Source organism: Bombus pyrosoma, linkage group LG15 (genome assembly GCF_014825855.1).
Source record: "Bombus pyrosoma isolate SC7728 linkage group LG15, ASM1482585v1, whole genome shotgun sequence".
NCBI lineage: Eukaryota > Metazoa > Arthropoda > Insecta > Hymenoptera > Apidae > Bombus > Bombus pyrosoma.
Window position 1 is genome coordinate 11,012,927 of NC_057784.1, and position 23,149 is coordinate 11,036,075.

The 23,149-nt window shown below is 38.0% G+C and overlaps 1 protein-coding gene across 8 annotated transcripts in view; it reads left to right on the forward strand.

The window, feature by feature from the left end:
- Positions 1–23,149, forward strand: part of LOC122575607 (octopamine receptor Oamb) — a 111,854-nt gene that overhangs the window by 60,683 nt on the left and 28,022 nt on the right. Inside the window, exon 1 of one of the 8 annotated variants that reach the window (XM_043744761.1) lies at positions 4,332–4,641. The exons of 6 other annotated variants lie outside the window; for them this stretch is intronic. Coding sequence is in view for 1 of the 2 variants with exons in the window: in XM_043744763.1 (XP_043600698.1) it covers positions 4,577–4,588 (12 nt within the window). In the remaining variant the exon portion in view is untranslated. Of the gene's footprint in view, positions 1–4,331; positions 4,642–23,149 lie in introns of those variants that run through there. One more of the 8 variants, XM_043744763.1, reaches the window with a different exon arrangement.

Here is a 23,149-nt window from a genome sequence, read left to right on the forward strand (position 1 = left end):
AGAAACTCATAGAAACGGCCTTCGGTTTTCACCTTATAATCAACTATCATCCAATTAACCTTAACTTACTCCGCTTTCCGGTTTGGAAGAAAGGCAGGCTGCTTCCAAAGGAACGAAGGAATAAAATATTTGCCATCCTTCGGTGAATATAGCCAGTAATAACTGGCCAGCTTAATAACGAACATCGTAGCCGATTAATGGAAGGCTAGACGAGCTTTTGCAACTTCATTGTGCCGCTCTTTCCGTCGCCATTGTACTCACCGATCCATTATGACGGTCTGAAAAGATCAACCGCAATCACTGCCTGCTTGAAAGCTCGATCGCTCGGTTTCAAACCAAGTCGTGCAATTAGCTAATCGAACGGTGGTTAGCCGATGCTTTTTCGATCGATGATAGGCAGAAATGGAAGCTTCGAGGTGGTACGGTGTCGCCATCCAGTTTGGATGTAGAGGGTGTTAAAGGGAGGGCAAAGTCCTCAAGTTTCGAATCGTTGCAAAAAAAGGGGCGAGTGTCGCTTGTTTTACTCTTTTTTATAGCTAAACTGTCTCAAGTCAAAAGTCTTTGTTTTTTCATTCGAAAGGAGATCCTAAATGTCCGACAAGCTATTTTAACGAAATTACCCTGAAATAATCCTGAAAAATCTGGAGAAACGACCCTTTCTTTTATCAAATAACGTAAAAAATGTTTAATTTCTCATCTTCTTAAGTCTACACGATATCAAGTTACAGGTATTAGCTTTTCTTACCCTTAACTAAAATAAAATTTCACTCCTCCGAGCGAATAGAGCAACTACGAGAGGCGAACCTTTGGCAACGACTCTCGGCGCAACATGGATCAAGATCGAGATAAACTGAATCGAGACGCAGGAAGCTCGTCAACGTGAAACGCGGTTCTAACGCGGCTCTGACTCGGCTAGTACCTTATGGAGAGCGTCGACGCGATGCGACGCGAACTTGATTAAAGAATCGAAGGAATCGACGCCGACGCGACGCACGCCTCGAAAACGGTGGCAAGATCGATCCGTGTTCCTGGTAAACGAACAAAGGCGACGATAAGCAAGCAATCTCAAATTCGTTGGCGGTGCGGCACGGCGTTACGTTAATATTTACGTTGCACGCTCGAACGCGATCCACCGATGACGTGATTGCGCCAACGTTTTGTCGAGAAAACGGCATCCCGATATTGTTCTCCGTCGATTAGATCATCCTCTCTGGTTAAATTCGATAGTCATTAACTTTTGATACTTTCGAAATTCTTCGTTTCATATATGCTATGTACGACAGAGAAATACAGTGTAGAAACGTAGAAACATTCAAGAGCGCAGCAAAAATTTCCACAATGCTCCCTTGACATTGAAGAATAATTAAAAAGAAAGCAGTAAAGGAACCAAAGTACGACTACGTCGTATTAAATAAATCGCTAGGAATAACTGGTTTCATGGAGAACATACATCGTCCAACATCTTCCTTACGATTGATAAATTACAAATTTCTCAAATATTACAGAAATATTACAGGAATAAATAGGAAAAACCATTTTCCCCCTCGCACATCCGCTTCAAACTACCTATCTCTGCCCTTTGAACTTTTCCATTTTGTAAAAACGTATCGAATTCAGAAATCAGAATTTAGAGTACAGTCTGTAAACGTGTGACGCACGCGTTAGAACACTGAACGTAGGATGGCGTTGGAAAACAGAGCGAGATTAAACCTATTAATTTTATCGACTTTATCTTCCTCCGTTGAATCGCTCAAACTTTCGACCCTATAGCGGACAAAAATGAAGACGAAGGAAAGGAAGAACAACAGAAAAGGAAAATAAAAGGTTGAAATAATCATACGCAAGTAAAATAACACGCGGATAATAATGAAAAGTAAATTCAACAAGTGGAAAGAAGAAAAATATGAGAAAGTAAAGTTTATAAATATAACGAGAGAGGAGAAGAGGATAGAGAAACGTTAAACGAAGGGAAAAGTTCCATCGACGTTTCTTGTTTAAGGCAACCAGGTTCGCGTAAGAAGCAGCCAAATTAAACAAAATTCCGTGGAAACCGTGTTACAAGTTGGCACGTTCGAAGCGAATTTGTTCTCCTCCCTTCCGCGAGGGACACATACACATTCGAAAACTTGGATAACAATCTTCGTAAAAAAAGTTGCGAGGAAGTATGAAACTAAGCTGTGCGAGAAGTGGGAGAAATGTCAAAGGTCTTTAAACGTGGGCTGAAACGGTGATGGGAACATAAATTAGTCGCCTTTCGTTATCTGGCGAAAAGTTTCAACGTTGCTAACCGCTGAAACGCAACGCGGCGCCAACTGTCGGCTTCAGGCGGAAATTTCTGAAAAATTTCACACTAAGATCATTCGAAATTTACGTTTATTACGCCGAAAGAAATACTCGATGATATCTCGTTAAATTCTCGTTGTCTTCGCGAAAAGACGAAGAAGGTGAAAAATAATACACGACGCCAAGATTTCTTTAATAACAGCATAGTATTCCCTTTCCTCTCTCTTTCACCATTGTTTTCGTTATCGTTTGAGAAAACTCACTGCTCTACGATATTAGATCAAACGTTTCTTAAACTCTCCGTTAAAATTCGACCGATTTCTTCGCATTGAAAATTTTCTAATCTTTGAAATCTCGAGAACAAAGGAATATAGCAAATGCTATTTTGCTCGCGCTACTAAATAAATAAGAAAACCGTTTCCCTTGTTTCAAAATTATCCAACTTGTCGAAATAAAAAGATCGCTTGTTCATTCTCGAATCGTAATGTGGCTGAAAGACGAAAGAGAGATGTGACCGATATTTTGACGTTCACGAGCGTGCAGGGACGCGTAGGAAGAGACTGCGGGGGAGTTGCAGCACACAGTGGCTCGGCCGACAGGGATGGAAAAAGAGGGAAACGGGATTGAGAGCGGGGATACAGTACGGAACGATGACAAAGCGGGGAATAGGGGAATTGCGAGTGGAAATGGAATACCGGTAGGGGGAAATAAATAGACAGACGGGATGTGGTAACGACGGAATTGTTGGAATCGAGCAGGCGTAACCTGCGATATTGGAAAATTTGAAGAAGAAATTAGCAAAGGTCGATCTTTTCTAATTAAGGTGTATAAGTATGATTCTTTCAGTTCTTTTAACTTTTGATCTTTTAACTGTATATCTAAGAAATTATGCGTGTAGTTGAGCTTGATTCGGGTTAAGTTTCTCCATACATTTTTAGTGACATCAGTGATCATAAATGTTACAACACCTAAACTCTTCCACTCATTACTTCCAATAATTTAGAGATTATACTAGCGAGAATTGCGAGATCGATAGAAGAGCGATAAAATTATATTATTATATTATATAGTATCGTAATATGATAAAAAGATAATCGACTCAACGAAGGAATCGTCTATCTACAAACTACAAACACCTCGAATGTCACCTAAACTTTCGTAAACTCTCGTTCCAAGCATATCTTCTGCCGCACGGTCAGCATTCTCAAGACGCCACATGCCATCACCATCGTTCCAATCTCAACCTTCCACCCCAAATAAACCAGAATTCTATAAATTAGAAACGACTGAAAAGGATCGTCAGCTGCTATTGATCCATCCACTTAATATTTCTTAAGGTAATAACATTTATCATATCATTAGAGGAAACGTATGGTCGTAAAAGTTTTACGAGCAAGAAATAAAATCAAACTACCTGTAGCAAGAAATTCGAGTGTAATTACTTTCAACTTTTCTACGCCTAGTAAATCTTCTTAAGATACTGTCAACGTTAGTTCGAAAGTTTTCCAGTAACGAAGCGAAGTGAAACTCGAACAAAGTACCTGCAACAAGCTTGTCCAATCTAGTTCCTTCGTTTAGTCAAATTTTCCAAAATACCATCCTTATCTTTATACGCGGGGTGTGGAATTTTATTTCCATAATGAATTTTATTTTACCATAACAGATATAACAGAAATATGAAAAATATTGTACTCCGAGTTCTTTGGAAATATCTCAAAATTGACAATTCTTTCAGCGAACAGGTATATCGTTCTGCTAGGTAATTAACAATATGTAAAAACCGGTGCACAATCTAAAAGCAGATACGGAAACAAATTCAAGTAAGGGGAGAAAATGGGTAATCCGGTGAACGAAGGGAAGGACAGAACGGAACGGAACGGAACGGATATAGTGGTCGGTCGTAGGTCTAAGGCGATAGAAACGAGAGGGTGAGAGGGAGAGAGGTAGAGAGGATATGAATTCCGTTGGCATGGGGAAGCGCGCATGCGGCTGCAGTGGCACTGTGTGCCCGGATCCTCAGTGCGATCCTCACCCGCGACGCGTCTAACACGATTCTCTCGGCCCTCCCGGGAGTCCCGAGGGGCTCTGGGTATCCTCGCGATCGCGACTGCCTTCTCGACCGCTCTGTCAACCAATCGCGCGCCAAAGTATCGCGGATTCCATGAAAAATCGACTTGAAACCAATCGATTCCCATTTGTTTTTTCTTCTTTTTCTTTTTTTTTTCTCTTTTACCGCAATATCTTTATACGAGGATAGAGGAAGAGAACACGTGCAATTCCATGAAAATCGCAAATGAATTTGGCGGTAAGGAAAGGAAATACAGATGAACGTTATCGCAGTGGCCGGCCATTCTATCCGTACGTTTACTTCAAAAAAGTTATACAAGAGCGGCATCTTTTACTATATTCGCTTACCGTTGCTCTATACTGCTCGGTATATATAAACAACTGTTTCGTATAATTACAATTATTTTATACGAAGGGGCATCGATGTTTCAGACCGATCGAACGAGTTATTTATCAAATCTGTATCAAACGGGTCATAGGATTGTGAATCGTGCATCAATGTTGGCTTCGGTTTACTTTTACTTTAATTAAAACAGATGGATTTTATGGGTAACGAGGGTACGGTAAAGTGCAATTGCATTCTTTTCCTTTTTTAAACTGAATTTAGTGGCAATTTGTTGATTTCATTTTGAAAACGAGGTCGTTTGCAAAAGGACATAGACAGGTAACATTCTGTGTTCATTATGTTTTTCTCCGTCACCTTGAAAAGAGTTTAGCGCACGTCCATTGGTATCATTTTACGAAGGTTAATTTGTGCAACATTTCTTTCCTTTGATGGTTGAATATTTGCTAACGAAGAACGTGGCTTCCGAAGAACGTACAAATATAGAATAATGTTCTCATTCTTCTCTGAAAAGATTTTGCTATGAAATTTCGTTTCTACAAGTTCTTCCTTGGTAGCCAGATATTTAGTAGTCCGCTGTTGGCATCGATAAAATGGATTTTAAATTAAAATGTTTAAAATTTTGATCCAATTGTTCTTTTTGCTGTTTTTTTATATCGAGAATAGTAATAAATAAAATAGATTCGACAGATTAAATTAAATCGGATTATCACACTTACACTCTCTACTCTTATGTTTCGAGGGTAGTAATAAATGTGCGTACTGCATAACAAAGATTCGATGATTAACCTTGAACGGATTGTCAACTTAAACGTTGTAAGTCTTTCTTTCATCGATGAGTTGACAAGTACGATGTAGGTAGGCAATGGTTTAATCGTCTTTTGACATTTTAAAAGAACGATTCAGTTAAAGCCACAAGTAGCAAAAACAAGTTGTAATTTAATTTCTCGTTCTCAAGTATTCAGAATATTGTCATTTCCATTTTATCATTTCCACGCTACCCATTCTCAAAATTTCTCTAATCGGCACTGATGTTGTAGAACAAGCCAGTTACGGAACACGAATACGAACATAATTGAACAGACGCGAAGAAACTGTTATATGAAAATGTTAAGTTAGAAAATCTCTTACATTTTCCAACCAGTTCTAACTGTAGAACTTGAGAATTATTCCATGTACATATGTACGATATATTTACCGAATTCGTATATTTTTATGTACAATATATCACAGTGTCCAATTAGGACAAATTGTCATTTTAGTATAAATTACAATCGTTTAAAATGGTCCAAAAATTTCATAGCGCCTGAAACTTTGAAATCATTGCTTTCGGTCGAACCTACACAGAGGTAATTATTAAATTCACGCAATTACATAGACATCCATATATCTTTCCTTTGCGTCGACATTACGAGATTAATTAGAACCTGCGCGAGCGTAGCTGCAGTTGATTTTACTCTTATTGTTAGATTCACCGAGAAAACGTCCATCGAAGAAGCGTTGCATTTTAATTAACGAATCGCAATTGACAGCGTTTCCCCATTCTCCCGCTATGGTGTGTCGTAGATTTGCGAAATTTCCTTATCTCTATTCACCGTAAAGGTGCAGCTCAAGAGCTCGCTTCCGGCTCTGTGGCGACCTTTCGTGTCAGCGCCTCCATTATCATCCATCAGGCCGTGTCCTGATGGACACGGTCCAGTTTTTCACAACGCACGCAGATACTCTTCATTCGTATTGACTCGAAAATGAAAATTTCATTTTTCCTGCTTTTTTCTCCTTTTTTCTTTTCTTCATTCTTTTTGCCAGTTTATATATGTCTATAATTAAATTGAGGTAACTTGTTGCTTCGAATTATTATTAGATTTAGTGGGATTAATGTGAAATTCATTAGTTGCAGAGCAATTTGATCCGTTATATTTCATCGGAAATCTCCTAAATCCTTTAAAAGTCAACCCTGGGTTCAATAATTGCCACGAATACTGCTTCAAATATTCATATTAGCTAATTATTAAGCAACAAATTCTAATAATGAAACAAAAATGAAACATCAAAGGATGCCACGCAATTGATCACAAATTTTGAACCGAATCGTTGTTTCAAAATCGAAGAAATTCCAATCGATTCAGGGGAAAAAGAATATAGAGAAACAGTAATAAAAAAAGAAGTTTATCGAGCGTCCATAGCTTTCATTCTTGACAGTTTCCCGATGGTTTCTCTGAAAAATGAACGATCGTTAGCGAGAATCGCAGAATTCTTCAATTTTATTCGTAGAACTGACTTAGGCCCCTTTGTCGAGAATAATTGTACAAACATAATTTAAGAATGAAAAGGGGAAAAGAGGAAAAGGGCGAAAGGGGAAAGGACGCGTGATTCGCGATCATCAGTGTCCACACGTACGATCGAAGGTATACACGTTATTATTACTTTGTTTCTGTCCGAACAGCTATCGTGGAATGATCGTCGTTGATGGTACACGCAATTTCGAGACTGTAGATAGATGTATAATTAAAGCCAGCGATTAGTAGTCGAACGCGACGATGCTTACTTCGCTGTCACGTTTTCTCTTTCAATTATTCATTCTGTAAATGTTTTCTCTTCTATGTCGACCGATACCGGTTGCTCGAGCAGCTTTCGCTTCCACGTCTTTTCGCTTTTTTTTTTCTTTTTACTATTTTCCCCTTTTTGGTTGAGTACTGGCGGAATTCAGCATTAAAACGATGTATTATATTTCATTTCCGGATCGCTGTTTCAAATAGATAAGAAAAAGCAATCCTTTACGAAGAAGATGACATGTTAATTAGAATTTGATACCGTATTTGATGTTCCACGTAGATACGTAAAATCGTTCGATTAAGGAACATTTAACGATTTCAGTTAATTACGATGCACATTTGCGCAAGCGGTAGCAAATAATCAGGTTATCTGGCAAATGACCGAATTGCCAGTGTTCCTATCTACATATCGGGCCATTTGTAAAATCGAGCTTGAATTTTTAAGCGATTCGTTAATGGGCAAACGATAATTGCACCGTGGCTAAAAATTAATTTCGCTAATGCGTCATTTCGGCCATTGTCGGGTTGCCAATCAACATTCGAATTAACGACGCGCCTCTTCTCCGATTATCACTGGCTTAATGATAAAACTACTTGTCGATTTGGTTCTTATAACGTGTACCAGAAATAATGGTCCTTTTTACCTAGTGGCAACGTCCAACTGAATGATGGATCGCGTTGGAAGAGAACAAAATTTGACGCCATTACTATTCACACAGACCACAGGGGAAGAAAATGACAAGTAGATCGCGAATATTTATGCAACTTCATAGTTTTATGTATGTGTTAAAAAACTGAATCATACACGGTACGTATAGTATACGTATAGACAGTTGCTTTTACCGATTAAATATAATTAGCTGTTCGATCGAACACGTGATTAGCGGTGTTGTTTCGTCTTGGACGGATGAATCAGGAGTAATCGCGATCTGGATCAGATCTTCGAAAATAACCCTTAACCTAGTGCCACGGCATAATGATATCGGTCGGTTGTATCAGCACTTTCTTTATCTGACTGCAGAGTGTAGATCTCTCGACACACGCCAAATACGTATGCTACGTATAGGCTGAAGCAATAACTGTGTCCATTTCGAATATTTCCGTTACTGGTAACAATATAAAAAATCGTTATGAAAAAATGTTATACATATACGAATCTTGCACAGTGGTAGAGATGGATACGAACATTTTTTGTGTGCGTGAAGCCATAAAGGAGATTTCACGATCATCTATATCTTTTAAAAGCAAAGCTGTGTATTTTATCGCTGTGTCGAGACGATTTCAGTAAGTTATCACTGGATATTATCCTCCAAATATCCTAAATATCTTAAAAAGAAATAACATTTTGTGGTTGGTTTTTGTCTTTTCTTTTCTTTTTTCTTCTTTCCTTCTTTCTTTTTTTTTTTTTTTTTCTTGATTACAAATTCCAACATCGAGCATTATTAAGGGTTTTTGACTTTAGGTTTAGGGCGTTTCAGAGGGTATGCAAGTATTTGGAAATTTGTAGTGGTAAAAATTTCGAGTACTCGAGCTTTCTTTGCGATTTCGAATACGAATGCTGAAGTATTTTTAATTATATTACAGGGAACTTTGAATGCCAAAAATTTTGAATATTTAAAGTTACTTCGTGTCTCGATGTTTTAACGTGAGGATATATCTAGTATTAGTCGTGTATCATATTCATTTATTATTATTTTCACTTTATAACTGAAATATTGAGAATTTCAATATACATTCGATATACAACTAGAATATCAGACACCAAATTTTATATTAAAAGCTCAATCTATAATTCGATTTAATGGAAGCTAATAGTCAAATCCATGGGCGTGCCGACGTGGTAATAGATCCTGACGAAAATATCCATATCCCATATTTACTGTTCGATATACTCACGTTCATTAACAATAATCGGTGTTTAGAAACGTCGAATATCTCAAATTTAGTAGCAGTTTGGCGCCAATATTACTTTTCGATTGGAGTTTTCCAAATTTCAAGCTGTTCCGAACACAAAATCTCAAAGCATGTACCTAAAAATTCGGAAACTATCAAATAGTCGATTGCATTGGCATATCGAATCTGTAATGGAAATAAAAAAATTGAACGATGCCTGAACGTGTTCGCAGCATTCCTTTCGCCGACATCGTTTACCCGGGCAATCCCCGTAGAATTTTCCGTGGAATGGAAAATATTTGCCGCGTAATGTGTATATCGAAGGAACGGATCTTGACGGTAAATAAAACGGAAACGTAAATAAGATGGAATATGAATCAGGCGAGATCGCTCCGAGAAGGAAATGTTTCTCCACGATACGAGCTAGATTGCTCGTACTGGATGCGAGACGCGTTTCGGACGGTTACCTACGGCTGGAAAAATATTTGCTCAAATCGAAGGTGCAAGCAGTTGCTGAACGTGTCAATTAGACAGAGACAATTTTCTTGCGTTGCGTCACGGGCAAAGTGTCTTTTAATCAGTGCAGTGATACTAACGATTCTAAACGATCTTCTGACACATTTCCCACCACTAACGTTTTCTTTACATATATCGGAAGCTTTAAATGGTCAAACCAGGCTTTTAGAAAATTCTACTGTCAGAAAACGTTTAAGAGCTTTGAACCGTGAAAATCCATTTATGTTATTTATTAACCGGAAATTTCTATAAAGTTGGAAGTTAACCAAGGCAGATAATTCCACTTTGCTTGCAAATATATATAAACATACGTATATGCATATGATATAATTTATTTTTAACAGAAATAATATGATGTATTTAAAAACCTATAAATTCCATGTTTAAGTAAAGAAATCGATCTATCAAAGAGGTGGGTAATCAGAATGACGAGTTAATTCGTGTAGCTTGGTTAACAGGGTAAACGATCGACGCTTGAAATCCTTAAACCCTGCTTAAACTTGTCGTAATACATACTTGGAGAACACCGAGCGAACAAGTTTCCGTTAATCCCGTCATCAATTTCAAATTTCTCGCCTACCGGAACAACTTTATCCCCTGCGATGTGACGCGACTCTATCTTAATCGCTCGAGCCGTTCCCTCCAGGAACAGAGGATCATGTGAATAAAAAGGAAAAGGGCGAAAGGAAAGGATCGAAGAGCGAGAAAGGGGAAAGAAGGAAAAAAGGAAAGAAAGTGGATTTCACGCGAAATCTTTCGGCACTGCCGTCGCCACCCCAAGCATCGGAGAACTCGCTAACTTATATATCTACCTTTACCTACTTTGCTTGACGGCTAGATTAAGATTAAAAGATGACCTCGAGCCTCGCAAGTCTTTCGGTCTCCAGTCACGCGTACGACCTTCCGGTTCTTTGTTGAAAATCCCACGAGTCTCTCTCTCTCCCATTTGTTCTTATTCTTTACCCGAGGAAACTTCGTATTTATACCTTGATTAGACGATATTTAACCTTCATCTTCGCTAACCTATCCTAAAAGTATTGTTTGTGCCGTCAACGGTTTGAGACAAAAGGTAGCTCGGTGTTTATGCGGAAAAATGACAGACGAGTCGGCTTGCCGGCAAAATAGAATGGACATAACTCTGCTTGAAGGTACAGAGCTATGTTAGACGTGCGTCTACCCGCGGTGCTTCTCCGCACATCTATCGAACTATGATATACACGCGCACTTATGTATATACATACGGAGTATGTCTCCAAGTAGGTAAAGTAGATGAATTCCCGCAAGGATCTCAGCGGACGACGCAAATTTTCTCACATTTTCTTTGAGTAATCATGATATTATTTTTATATTATCGTATTCTTATATCTTATATTATTTATAGTTATCGTTTGTTTTGTTGTATTGTCGTCATTATTATTATATTATTAAAATTTACCAAACTTCGACACAGTCGTGTCATTGTTACACCATTCGCATCACAATACGAATCTTTCCTTTTTCCGTACGAAACGTACTGATACATTATGAAATATAGATAATAAACAACCACACAAATAATCGTACAGCAATCGTGAAATTAGTACGGAACATAAAAAGAATACGTCTTAATCCCCTGCGCTGCATATTTTAATTATTTACAACTCATTTTGTCCTGCATTCTAATTGTAAGCTTTACCATTTGAAAATTTGAAACACGAGTGCTATTAATCATAGATAAATACTCGCTCATTTTCATCGCCAGGCGAGATCATTACTTTGCAATTTATTATCGACATGAGTCAATGGTTTTATCGGTAAAAGGATTTCTCGATCAACCGTCGTGGAAGCTCGTTTCACGCGGAAAAGCTATCCGGCCGGTCAGTTTACTTATTTACGCCGCTCGCTCGTAAAAATCCAAGCAACTGTTGCTGCGCGAGGCGGAACGGAGAAACATTCGCGATAAATGTTGCAATTTGTTAAACATGGGTCTGGTGTTTCGCTATTATTAACAGACGCTACTGGTAATCATATCCTTCTGATGTTTGGCTATTATTACCAGTAGAGCGACTAGTAATAACAGCGAAACACCAAGAAATTTTAGTGCAATATTAACACGTAGAAACAACGGAAGAGAGGAAACAGTTGAGAAATAAAAGGAAACCGGATGAAATGCAGTAAAAAAGGTATTAAAAAGAAAAAAAGAGAACAAAGTTAATTGAATAATAAATGTACGATACTGTTTTGGCTACTATGACGTTAAACGGAACAAGAGTTGCTGCAAACAGTTGATGGGATTTAAAATGTTTTAATCGATATAATTTTTTCAGATAAGATATATATAGACACGAGGAAATAACCAGATGCATAATTCAACGAGAATACAAATTTCTTAAAGATAGAATTATCGTAAATTTCCATAATCCGAGTATAATTTCATTATAGGTACACATACATATGTATGTATAAAATATTTCATGTACTTGAATATTATTTGTATATTTTGTATGTTAGTAAGTAGTAATAATTTGATCGTACACGTGAAATATTTTAGATATAATTAGCAAGTTGCGAAAGAAACGTTTCATTTGCAAATATTTCTTATACTTTTCCAATATAAATCAATTATTAAAAAAATAAACAACATCTACATGCTAAATACACTGTTCCAGAATTGTCTTCCGTGTCGCGTGTGAATGTTTATAGGCATTCCTTATATTTGTACGTTTCTTACAGAACCGTCCTAAAATCAGTCTTTTCACTGCTGCCTGTTTAGTTGCTGCCATAGAACTATTCACAGTAGCGATTTTTTCTTTTCGGCAGTGTATTAGTCAAATTTTTCACTAATTATTTGTTATAAAACTAAGACAAATGTCTACAATCCCTGTTTCCGAATCCCATTAAGATTTCCGCAGAACGATCATTCTTCCATTCGAAGAAACATGCCAACCCCTTTCGTGTTTTTATTACTTACGCAAAATTAGCAAGATTTATACTTGGTGAATTAATGAGATCCCATTAAAACAATAGTTGTTCGATTCAAAGGGATTTACGTATAATTTGAACGTGCTAACAGGCCGATATCAATGAGTATAGCCTCGATGCACGGCTCAAAGGCGCGATATAACGAGCTACCTGGCTTCTTACCCTCTACACTGCTATTTGCATCTCGTTCGCGTCACACCCCCTTCAAGAAACGACGCGACTCGAACAAACGGTTGCGACCAGGCAAACAGAAACGTTCGAGGTATGTATTGCTGCAACTTGCTAATTGACGATACCGTTTAATGGCAGTAACGATTATGACTGTGCCTGTAATTAACGGGTATGATAATTAATGCTCAGCATGTAGCATGCTGATTGCAAATATCGACGGCTGTCCGTAGGAAATCGTCGTGTTGCGTCGTTCTCTCTCTCTCTCTCTCTCTCTCTCTCTCTCTCTGTCTCTCTGTTAATTCGTAATTAACTTCACCACACACTGTTGGAGAACTATTTTTCTTCGCGGTAATTGTCTTTCGAGTCGCTTGAAACGTAGTCGTTCGATTCTCGATCGAGTTGTTTCTATTCGAAATAAATCCGAAATAATTGAATTAGTAATTATCGTTTGGAATAAACATTTCTTTCTATACTTGTGGTATTTTAAAAATCGAGAAAGATCCAAGTATGTAATATAATAGATTATAGATTCGTTGGGTTTATATTTAATCGGCGCGACGTTATAAGTAGAATAAGACTATTTCTGGTCAGGTAGCTCGGATTATCAAAATAGAATTATTCTTTTCCCAATGGAGATCTGACGTGTGTGGAATAATTTTCGCTTATGACAAATTAAATATGTATTGACTATTTCAAGCTAGGCTGTTTCGTTCCGTTTTAATTCATCGTTGATAGATCGTTGATAAAGTAAGCAATGTAAGCCAAGTATCTGTGTTTCTGATCAGACCGTGATAAAGATAGAATCGTCCTTCGTTTAACAGAAATCGAATAATATAAGCTAGATTTAGTTTGATAAAAAAAAACCGATGAGAGTATATGGCTTGCGAAATACGAATAGTACAAACTTTATAAAATAAAATTCTTTCCATTTTATATTTTATTATGGGAATAATATAATCTTTTTAGCTAATATCCTATTATAAAATGTTATTCTATGAAATTCTAAAATCGAACGATCAAACAGTTGGAAAATTAAAATTTTTAACAAAAGAAACGCATCATCTGAAACTGGAGTAGTCATATCTTTTAACGATAAATATATCAAAATATGAATAAATTAGATTTTCCATTCCGAAACTAGAGTCTCCTTAAGGAAGAAGAAGGAATAAAAGTGAAACAATTAACTTAGATTTAATTTATGCACACTATTGGCGAAACTCTCGAGTATTTTGAGATCCTAGTTTCGTAAAAAAGGACGCTGGTATAATAATTCGTTACTTCGATTACACGATTTGTGTCCTAGTTAAAACGAAGATTCCACGCTGCTGAGAAGCTTTCGACATGGGACGACGCGATGCAAATATTAAATTAAGACGTCGCGTCGGTGGAACAAGTTTCACCAGAGCTTTGGGGCCAATTTAAAGCCACCTTTGGAAATTGATAAGCTCTTTCTGGATCCTCATTTAATTGCAGCTTGTTTCGTAGCTCCGGACCTGCTTCTTCTTCTTCTTCTTCTTCTTCTTCTTCTTCTTCTTCTTCTTCTTCTTCTTCTTCTTTCTTCTTCCTTCTTCCTTCTTCCTTCTTCCTTCTCCGCCACCTGTCCTCCCTTCTTCGTTCTCGTTGCCTCCTCGAGCAACTTCTGTTTTAAATTAAGCAGCTTCGAGGGGGAAAAACTGTTGCCTGAATCGGTCCAAGACTCAGCTCCGCTCGTAAGTCGAATCAAGTTTCTCGTAGGATTTCCAAGAGATTCGAATACGAGGAAAAAGATTAATATTCAATTATTAATATTGTTGAGAAATATGTTAAGCCATTAGAAACCAACGCTGCATTTTTTGTTCAGATAATTTACATTATACATATATTTATCATTTTAATACGATTTTTTATGTGGATAAAATAATAGTCGTTTTATTTATATTTTTTAATTATACTACGTTCACACAACTTTTACGTATTATTTTACTTCCTTGTTTTTATTGAGCCAACCTTGATATTACTTATATCTTTTGCATAGATTTAAATTCGTTAAACTAGTAGACTAGTAGACTTATCAACAACAAACTATCTAAAACTATTAACTTTGCTATTTCTCCCCATTTTGTTAGACTTTAGTGTTGCGTAAATCGTGTTGTTCAGTTTTTATGAGTTTGCATATTACAATATATGCAACATATATAATATTCCAGTTGTTTTAATTTCGTAATTTCTCGGCTCGTTATTGTGAATTTGGACGAAAATGTATATGAAAAAGGGCGAGATTTTCTTTCCACAAGATATCGTAACGTACTGACAGATCAGTGAATTATATATTAAAATTCGCAGGTTTGTAGAATAATGGCACGCGTGTGAGCTGTTTTCAGGCAACGTTGTTTTCGATGATCGAGCGCAGTTTTGCCGACTTAATCCTCTTGTTCCAATTTACCGCGGTCAAAAGACACTTGTTCTCTGAAAATTTCAACAAAATCGATCCAAGCTGAATTACTCGTACGTGTTAATCTTTAATTGTTCTAAGCCGGAAATAATTTAATAAAATTTGTACGCGACATATCCATTTCGCTAAATTTACCCTCACTTTATATCGTTCCATTTTTCTGTTTTTAATAATGCGTAATATACTTTCGCAAATATCGTTTTATTTTCTATAGAATTCTCTAGGCAGATTAAATTAACGATATAGGCTGTTAAACATTACTTAAGTTTCAATCCAACATTTTTCGCTACAATTCTTTAAAGCCTTCACTTTCTTAAATACAAAGTCGATAAACGAATTCCATTCTATTATATATACAAATTTCGTAGTTATTTAATGCATACATCTGTCCCACGAATCTACATCTTATTGTATCCGAAACCTAAAACCTTCCTAAGTCATCTTCAGTTTCACTGCGTCCTTCTTCTTTCTTTTTAACATGGCAGTATAATCTATTTTTAAAGTTATCTTTTGTAAAATTTCATACAAACAAACTCTCTATTCCCCTACGACTCGACAAATTTTATTCTTGTCTAAATATAAAAATCTCAACTCTTTCCCATAAATATTGTCTTCCCCTGAATCTAAAACATTTAAAGAAACGTAAAATAATTTCTCGAAAATTTATCAACTTTTCCCAACACGTCATTCTTTTCCAGATGCGAGATATCAAATATTTCAAAATATTCCACGTCTTACGTTCCAGGAAAAATTGAAGAATTCGCTAGAAGAATTTCCCGAAAACTTCTCAACATTTTTCAACCTTCTTCAACAGCCTCAACATGTCATTCCTTCCTAAATGTCAGATCTCAAAACGCCGAATCGATGTCTATTTCCTTTCGCATACGAAATAACCGCATCAAAATCACGTCACTTCCTCTTCGGAATCGTTTGGACAAATATCCTATTCACCATTATTCAACATTCGTGGCTTTTTACAGTGCAGCCGTGCTGTCGAAGGATTCTGCTGTCAACTCATTTCGCGATGTTTATTATTGCGTATATTCCCCGGGGTGCACGAAGCGAAACGAGACGAAAGAAAGGATTTCATATCACTCTTATATCTTCGCTCTTTCACATCCGTTTTTCTTCTCATTTCCATTCTTAAAGAAAATATTAAGATATTTCACTATAATACTTTGTTACTAATATTTTATATATATATGTCAGAGATGAAAGGACACCGGAGTCTTCCCTTTGGAACTTTGGGAAAACCCCCCTTAACACTTTAATCTAGATTCTACTATAGCCGTAATTAAACGATTGTCGTCATTCAATCCGATTGTGTTTGTTCGAGATTGGTGATAGTGAACTTGGACTCGAGGCGACAACTAGTCGCCGAACATAGCCGCGGTCAAGGGATGAACGTTTTGTCTAACAAAGGTATGGAGTAATAGCTCTCCTTAAAAAGAAATAGTTGTAGCGGCACTCGACAGTAAACATTCCAACGGTTTCTGTCCCTCGCCACACTCAGACCCTATTCTTCGGGTAAGATGATTTCCAAATGTCGACGCATCACAGTACATGTTCAGCTAGCCTGAAGATCCGTTGCAAATCTTAAGATTTAGTTAACTAAAGTCCTTCAGACAGACAAACAGTCTTTGTCCCAACTACGAGAAGATAGGGGAAAACTATTTTTCTTACGAACGACGCTTCCCGCTAGCAACTTTCCCTCAAGGGCGACTAGCATCCTTCTCCAACCACCAACATGGAAATTGACCAATTAACAGCAACATCAATTTCCGTCACTTTCCGAACGAAGGCTTTTCTCGACGAATTCGATGATCTCGTGTCCTTAGACACACCTCATCATAGTTTTCCTCTGCAGAATCATCGTGACGAAAAGTCATTCTCTCCTGAGGTCGCATTAGTGAGTTACGTAGCGTCTTTACGCTCGGTGGATATTCTATGTTTTAATATAGAGTTAGTTCAGTAATACTCGTACCGTAGACAAGGAAGTTGGGTACAACTTGGACTTTGGAAGAAAGCGCATTTTGTCATCTCGTTGACCGCGGATTCGTTATTGAACCTAGGATCATTGTCATTATCATTTCAAGTATCTATTTACCACGGTTACCTGTCAAATTCTATAATACTCATATTTGTATTAGGAAATATCTTCTCTATTGCATAACAACCATGTCTAATCACAACGAAGATCCGTTTCACGCCCCTAACCCCAACCCTAATCATAATGTGAACCCGACATATATATATGTATTACATTCGTAATAAAGTTCCGTATTTTAGTAGTCATGGTAACGTTAACACTAATAAAAAAATATGTCTTATAGCAGTATTTTCAATAACAAATGCACTAATAAGGGGCGCTGGAAAAGAAACAACGCAGTAGCCAGAAGGGCTACTGAAATTCAATCTTCCACCCTATATAAATCCGATCAACAAACCGTGAGTGAAACGTAATATTCTTCTTGTTTCGCAACGCCAATTGATTACTAATATTTGTGAAACAGAAAATTCTCAAAATCAAACGCGAAGAGTGCTGCATTATATCTGCAGTATCAATTAATCTACCATTTAAAAAAAAATAAAAAAAGAAAATAAAAAAAGTCTGAAAACTCCCCACATTTGATACGCAACGCTAACAAATATTAATCCACGCACTCATATCGAATCAGTACGCAATACTAATAGCGAGAGATCCCAGTGCAACCATTTAAAAGGTTGCTGATGAACGATCGCATTTGTACAGCTCTTGTAGCTGTATCTAGCGATCCAGGAACAGCCTCCGACAAACACAGTCGGAGGATTTTGGGCATTTTGTAAACGCAACTCTACTTAACAAAACGCGATCACTCATTGTCGCAACGCTAACTCTTAAACTGAATTCAATGGAAATTATTTATTATATAAAAAAGCTGTTTCAAATATTCTGATATTCCAACTTACAACTTATATAACGCTATATAATTAATTAAGAACTAACATTTTTACAATCTAATCTTAAACAATATGAAGCTGGATAAATTCTGATACGTATAATTCTCTAAGAAGTTCTAAAAATTCATAATAAAAATTGCAAAAGACAATCGCGATATCGTAATTCGCAACTCTAAACAAACACGATTATCATTTTATCGCAACCCTAATTATTAATTTAATCATCCTCTCGCGACACTAATAAAAAAACCCGCGATTTGCCCAATGGGATGATGAGATGACATATGCATTGGCAAAAAAAAACTACTACTACTACTACTACTACTACTATAAATACTAAAAGCGAGTATAGTAACAAGATAGTAACAGGAATGACTTTCCATGCTCTGGATGATACAGGGGATGGGGAGTCATTGGTAGTTGCCCTCTTCTATGGCAATTTGCCGGGCTTCTTCGGCTTATAGATTCTTCTTTCTTCTGGCGCAATGCTCGCTGAAACTTAAATTTAAGCTCGAGTCTTTCTAATCGCAAACAAAAAAAAAAACTTATAAAGGTAAACTAAAAATGTAAACCGCGGAAGCTGATTTAAGTGCACATGGACTGACCAACGATCACTTGTCGTTGTTGTTGAGCATGTGCGAGCTCGAGCAATAAACGTACGCTTCGAGCCTACTCGCGTCCGCGTCCGCGAAATTCGAAAAATCAATAGACAAAACCAGAGACGAGAGCATGCTCTACTCGTAACAGTTTCACCGTCGATTTTTCAAATTAGATTTCCAGAAACAGGTTGGTGACACGAAAGCGCGCCTATCCGATCAGAGACTGTGCCAACCTGCCCGGCCCTACCTACTTATAATTAACAGACACACCAGAAAGTATACTACCCATCCTACCTAGCCCTATATTTAAAAAATGGCAAAACAGGCACACCAACACATTCGCTCCACTGTTCTCGCACAAACGCTCGAGCGCAAAGTTCCTACACTAGAGAGGACGTCCCGGGACGTCTTCGACACCCGAGCTTAACAAATAGCATGCACACTCTAAGGTACGTACCATTTTCCTGAAATCGACTGACGAAGGCTAGTGACCATTGCGCAAAATAAAACACGTCTAAAGAAATTACCTAAATGTAAGTAGACTTGGAATTATGATTGTAATTGACAGAAATGTTAACTTAGTCGTGTACGTGATATTATTACAAATTCTGATTTTATTGATACATACATTGAATTAATATATGTCTCAACATTTTTTATACTCTAAGTCGTAACGAATGAAAAAACGATGCAATTACACAGCCTAACCACACACACACACGCAATGTGCACGATATAGTAACACATCGTCATTCGCTGAGAAATTTTTGCATTAATTATGGTCATCGTGCCCAACGTCTTTCTTCCATTCAAGTAGCACCTGGGCACGTGAACGAGATCCTGACAATGGACACGGAAAGGGTTAAATCTGAAAATCCTGATCTAAAAATATGATTAGTTTGTCTAATTTGTATTTAACGGACTAACGTTCTCCGATTTTATACTTTATTATTTAGTTTCTGATTATAATAACTCTACTTTATTAATTTAATAAATCACTGAAATTTTAATATTACAAAAAAAGTAGCATTAATTGAAGAAGGACTAAGACTCGATGAAATGGAATAATTGTTTAAATGGTTAAATCAAAATGTATTACTAAGATAGAAATAATCCCAGGCGATCTCTTCGTCAAAGCACTTTTTCGAAAATGCAGAAGCAGCGTTCAAAATTATTGCTTCGAGTCAAAAATCTGCCTGCCGCGAAGTTCCTTCTTGCATATAAAACTTTAGGCATTCTTGTACGAAAAAAAAAAGAATTTTAACTCATATTTTAAACTCTATCTGAAGTCAAATAAACGAATGTAATTTAATATTGTCACGAAAGAGAAGATTAAATTCAACATTGTTTATTGTATCGTGTATTGCCTGTATCGTCATTATCATTGAGCGACAATTGCAACTTCCATAGAAACGAAGTCGGAGGGTATCCGACATCTCCACTACAAAATGCTCAAACGAGGTCATTTCGATATCTCTTGTTTATACTAAAATTCACTGCTTAAGATCGACTATACTTGTATCATACAGATATATTCGTGTAGATATTTGCCTTTTGCGAATATTCTCACTCAATACTAATATGCATATTTACAAGTACCATGAATTTATTCTCAAATTTGTATGCTTAAATCAACTATTAAAGAATTAATTATTATAATCGCGATGTGCAAGAAGACCTATCCTAAACTAATAAATCTGAAAAAAGAATGTTACTACTCACGGGTATAAAAAATACCCGCGATCATTATGCTCGCAAAAAATTCTACGTAATACAACCAGTCACCCGTGTCGATTCGGACCTTTCATCCTACGACATGATTGAGTGAGCGGAGGAACAAAAATGCATGCGACTCACCGTTCGAAGCGGAGAATCAGAGGACGTTACCATGAATGCTGCGCTATCCCAGCGAATATCATCAGAGAGACTAACATCAAGCAGGAACCGTTGAAAATCTAACGGTGGAAATAGAGGTTCTGAAAAGCCTGTTACAAAACAAAACACGATGAGTGGTTGTTGATTATTTGAAAAGTGGAAGATAATGAAAAATGGAAGTTTATTAAATTCGTAATTTTACTAATAATAAGAATTGAAATTCTAATAAATATCGAATAAATATATAAACTGAAACTCTAATATAAAAGTTTCGAATCTACACATTAAGAATTTAATTATTTCTAAAATATGTAGACATTTGTTTTATAATTCCATGTTGAAACATTAACACTCTTTTTATCTTAATAAAAGAACAACCTTTTTATTTCTTTTTACGTGGAGGAAATCCACTCGGACACCCGGCCGCTTCTGGGGAAAGCGGCGTGGTAGTGTTTGACTCTAACCGACTAAAACCTCCACGATGACCGTAACCGTTGCGATCGAGGGAGGCCCGGGAACCGCTACGAGCGACACACCGCCCCCATCCCCCTCACGCACAATAATACATCCGCTAACAGCGCGGTGTGCGCCCATGTCACATCGCGCCTCGTTGCCGGAAACGCCGTGCAAGGCCGTCCGGATCCCCAACCGGACTGCTTGGCGGCCCCTGGGGGGTGCGGCGGACGTAGCGCGCCTCGCCGAAGCGCGTCCACAGCCTCTGCCGCGCTCTCGTCGGCCGATCCTCTCGGGGTGGGAGTCCTCACCCGCTCCGCCGCCTCCTTCCGGAGCATAACCTGCTCGCAAAAGGAGAATGAAAGGACAACCTGAGAAGGTCCTAGCCTTCAAAATTTTCAATCAAATTTTACTTAGTCGATAGTATTCAAAGCAAAATATACAGAATAGACATAATCGAAATACGATATGTGAAGATACTTATTGTTCTTGGTTTTTGAGCCACCGTTAGATCAGTCCCAAAGAAGACGAACAAGTCGAAGCTGTATCTGTAACAAAACATAAAATACAGTTAACATCGTTAATGAGTAATAACAAACTCCAAACTTTTGGAACATTTATAGCTTTTTAAATTACCGATCGTTTTTATTTTCTAATTAACAATAATTCGAACAAAATATAGAAAATTGAACAAACTGAAATACTATACGTAAAACTACTTACGTTCTTGAGCTGCTGGAGAGGCCCCATCCTCTTGAGAGATGCACTGCCTCTAATACCGAAAACCAGTGTTCAAAAAGAACACACATATAAAAAAAGAAAAATAAAAGACTACGTTACGTGATTATTTGATTGAATTTAATCAAAACTATCGTGATTTGAAAATATTGAAAAAATCTTTTGCGTAACAAATACTGATTCTACAAACCGCATTGCGCGATCGCAAATATCCTCTGAAAATAATGTTGTGTAATGACGGGCTGGCTATATTTTAGAAGAGGAAGGGGGGGGTGTAAAAGAATCGAAATATCATTTCGGTATTTTTCTTCTTTTCCCCATCGAACGCTTATTTGGAACATACTGTTGTTCTTCTACAGTTAAAAGATTATTATCAAGAAATTGGAATAAGTGTGAAAAATATTAATTGAGAGTTATAGGACATTTCTCGATATCGAACAAATGCTTACGAATGCCGTGAAGGCAATGCAATTATTTGGGAGAATTATACTTTTTTTTTTGTTCGTGGAGAAATCCTCATGGACACTCTGCCGCTAATAACGGTAGCAACAGAGTAGTGTCGGACTCCTACCGACTGAAACTTCACGTTGGCCATTCTACACGTATGACAGGGGATGCTCCAGGAACCTCGGATGAATTACTTCTGTTGCATCCCTTCCCGCGTCCTCTCTTCGAGCCAGTCCTGTAGATTCCCTGGCTGTTGAATTTGGCGGTAGAGGGGGCCATTGCCCCTGGCGCCGTCCCTCCTTCTAGTCGCGGTTCGTTGTGGTGGCAATAAATTAGTTCTGGGTCGCCTGACTGCCATCATCCTCCATCGTGTTATCCTACACGGATATGAGAATATCTCTTTCTCCCCCTTTCTGCTCGCTCCTTTGCGAGCATAACCCGCTCGCAGAAGAGGTGCGGACAGCCTCATATTCCTGTGGCCCGCTCAGCATCGCTGCTATGATCGCTGAGGGGGTCAGCCTCTCGCCTATGACTTGCCGCAGGGTGTAGCGGGGCAGCTCCCATGCCGGACAGGCCTCCAGCGTATGCTGCGCTGTGTCCCTGTCTTCCTCGCAGTGGTGACAGATGTCCGTCGTCTCCCATCCGATTTTCCTCAGGTACTCCCCGAACACGCCGTGTCCCGTGAGTATTTGGGTCATTCTGAAGGTGAGCGGGAGGCCGCGGCAGCTTCTCCATGTTCACCAATTTGGGAGAACTGCCGCCGCGCCTCGGTGTTCGCCTGCTTCGTTGATCAGCTGGTATCGCCACTGATCCCATGCGTCCTCCTCGGCGGTTCCTAGGTCGTTTGGGGCCGCCTGTTCGGCCGAGTCCCCTCCCGGGT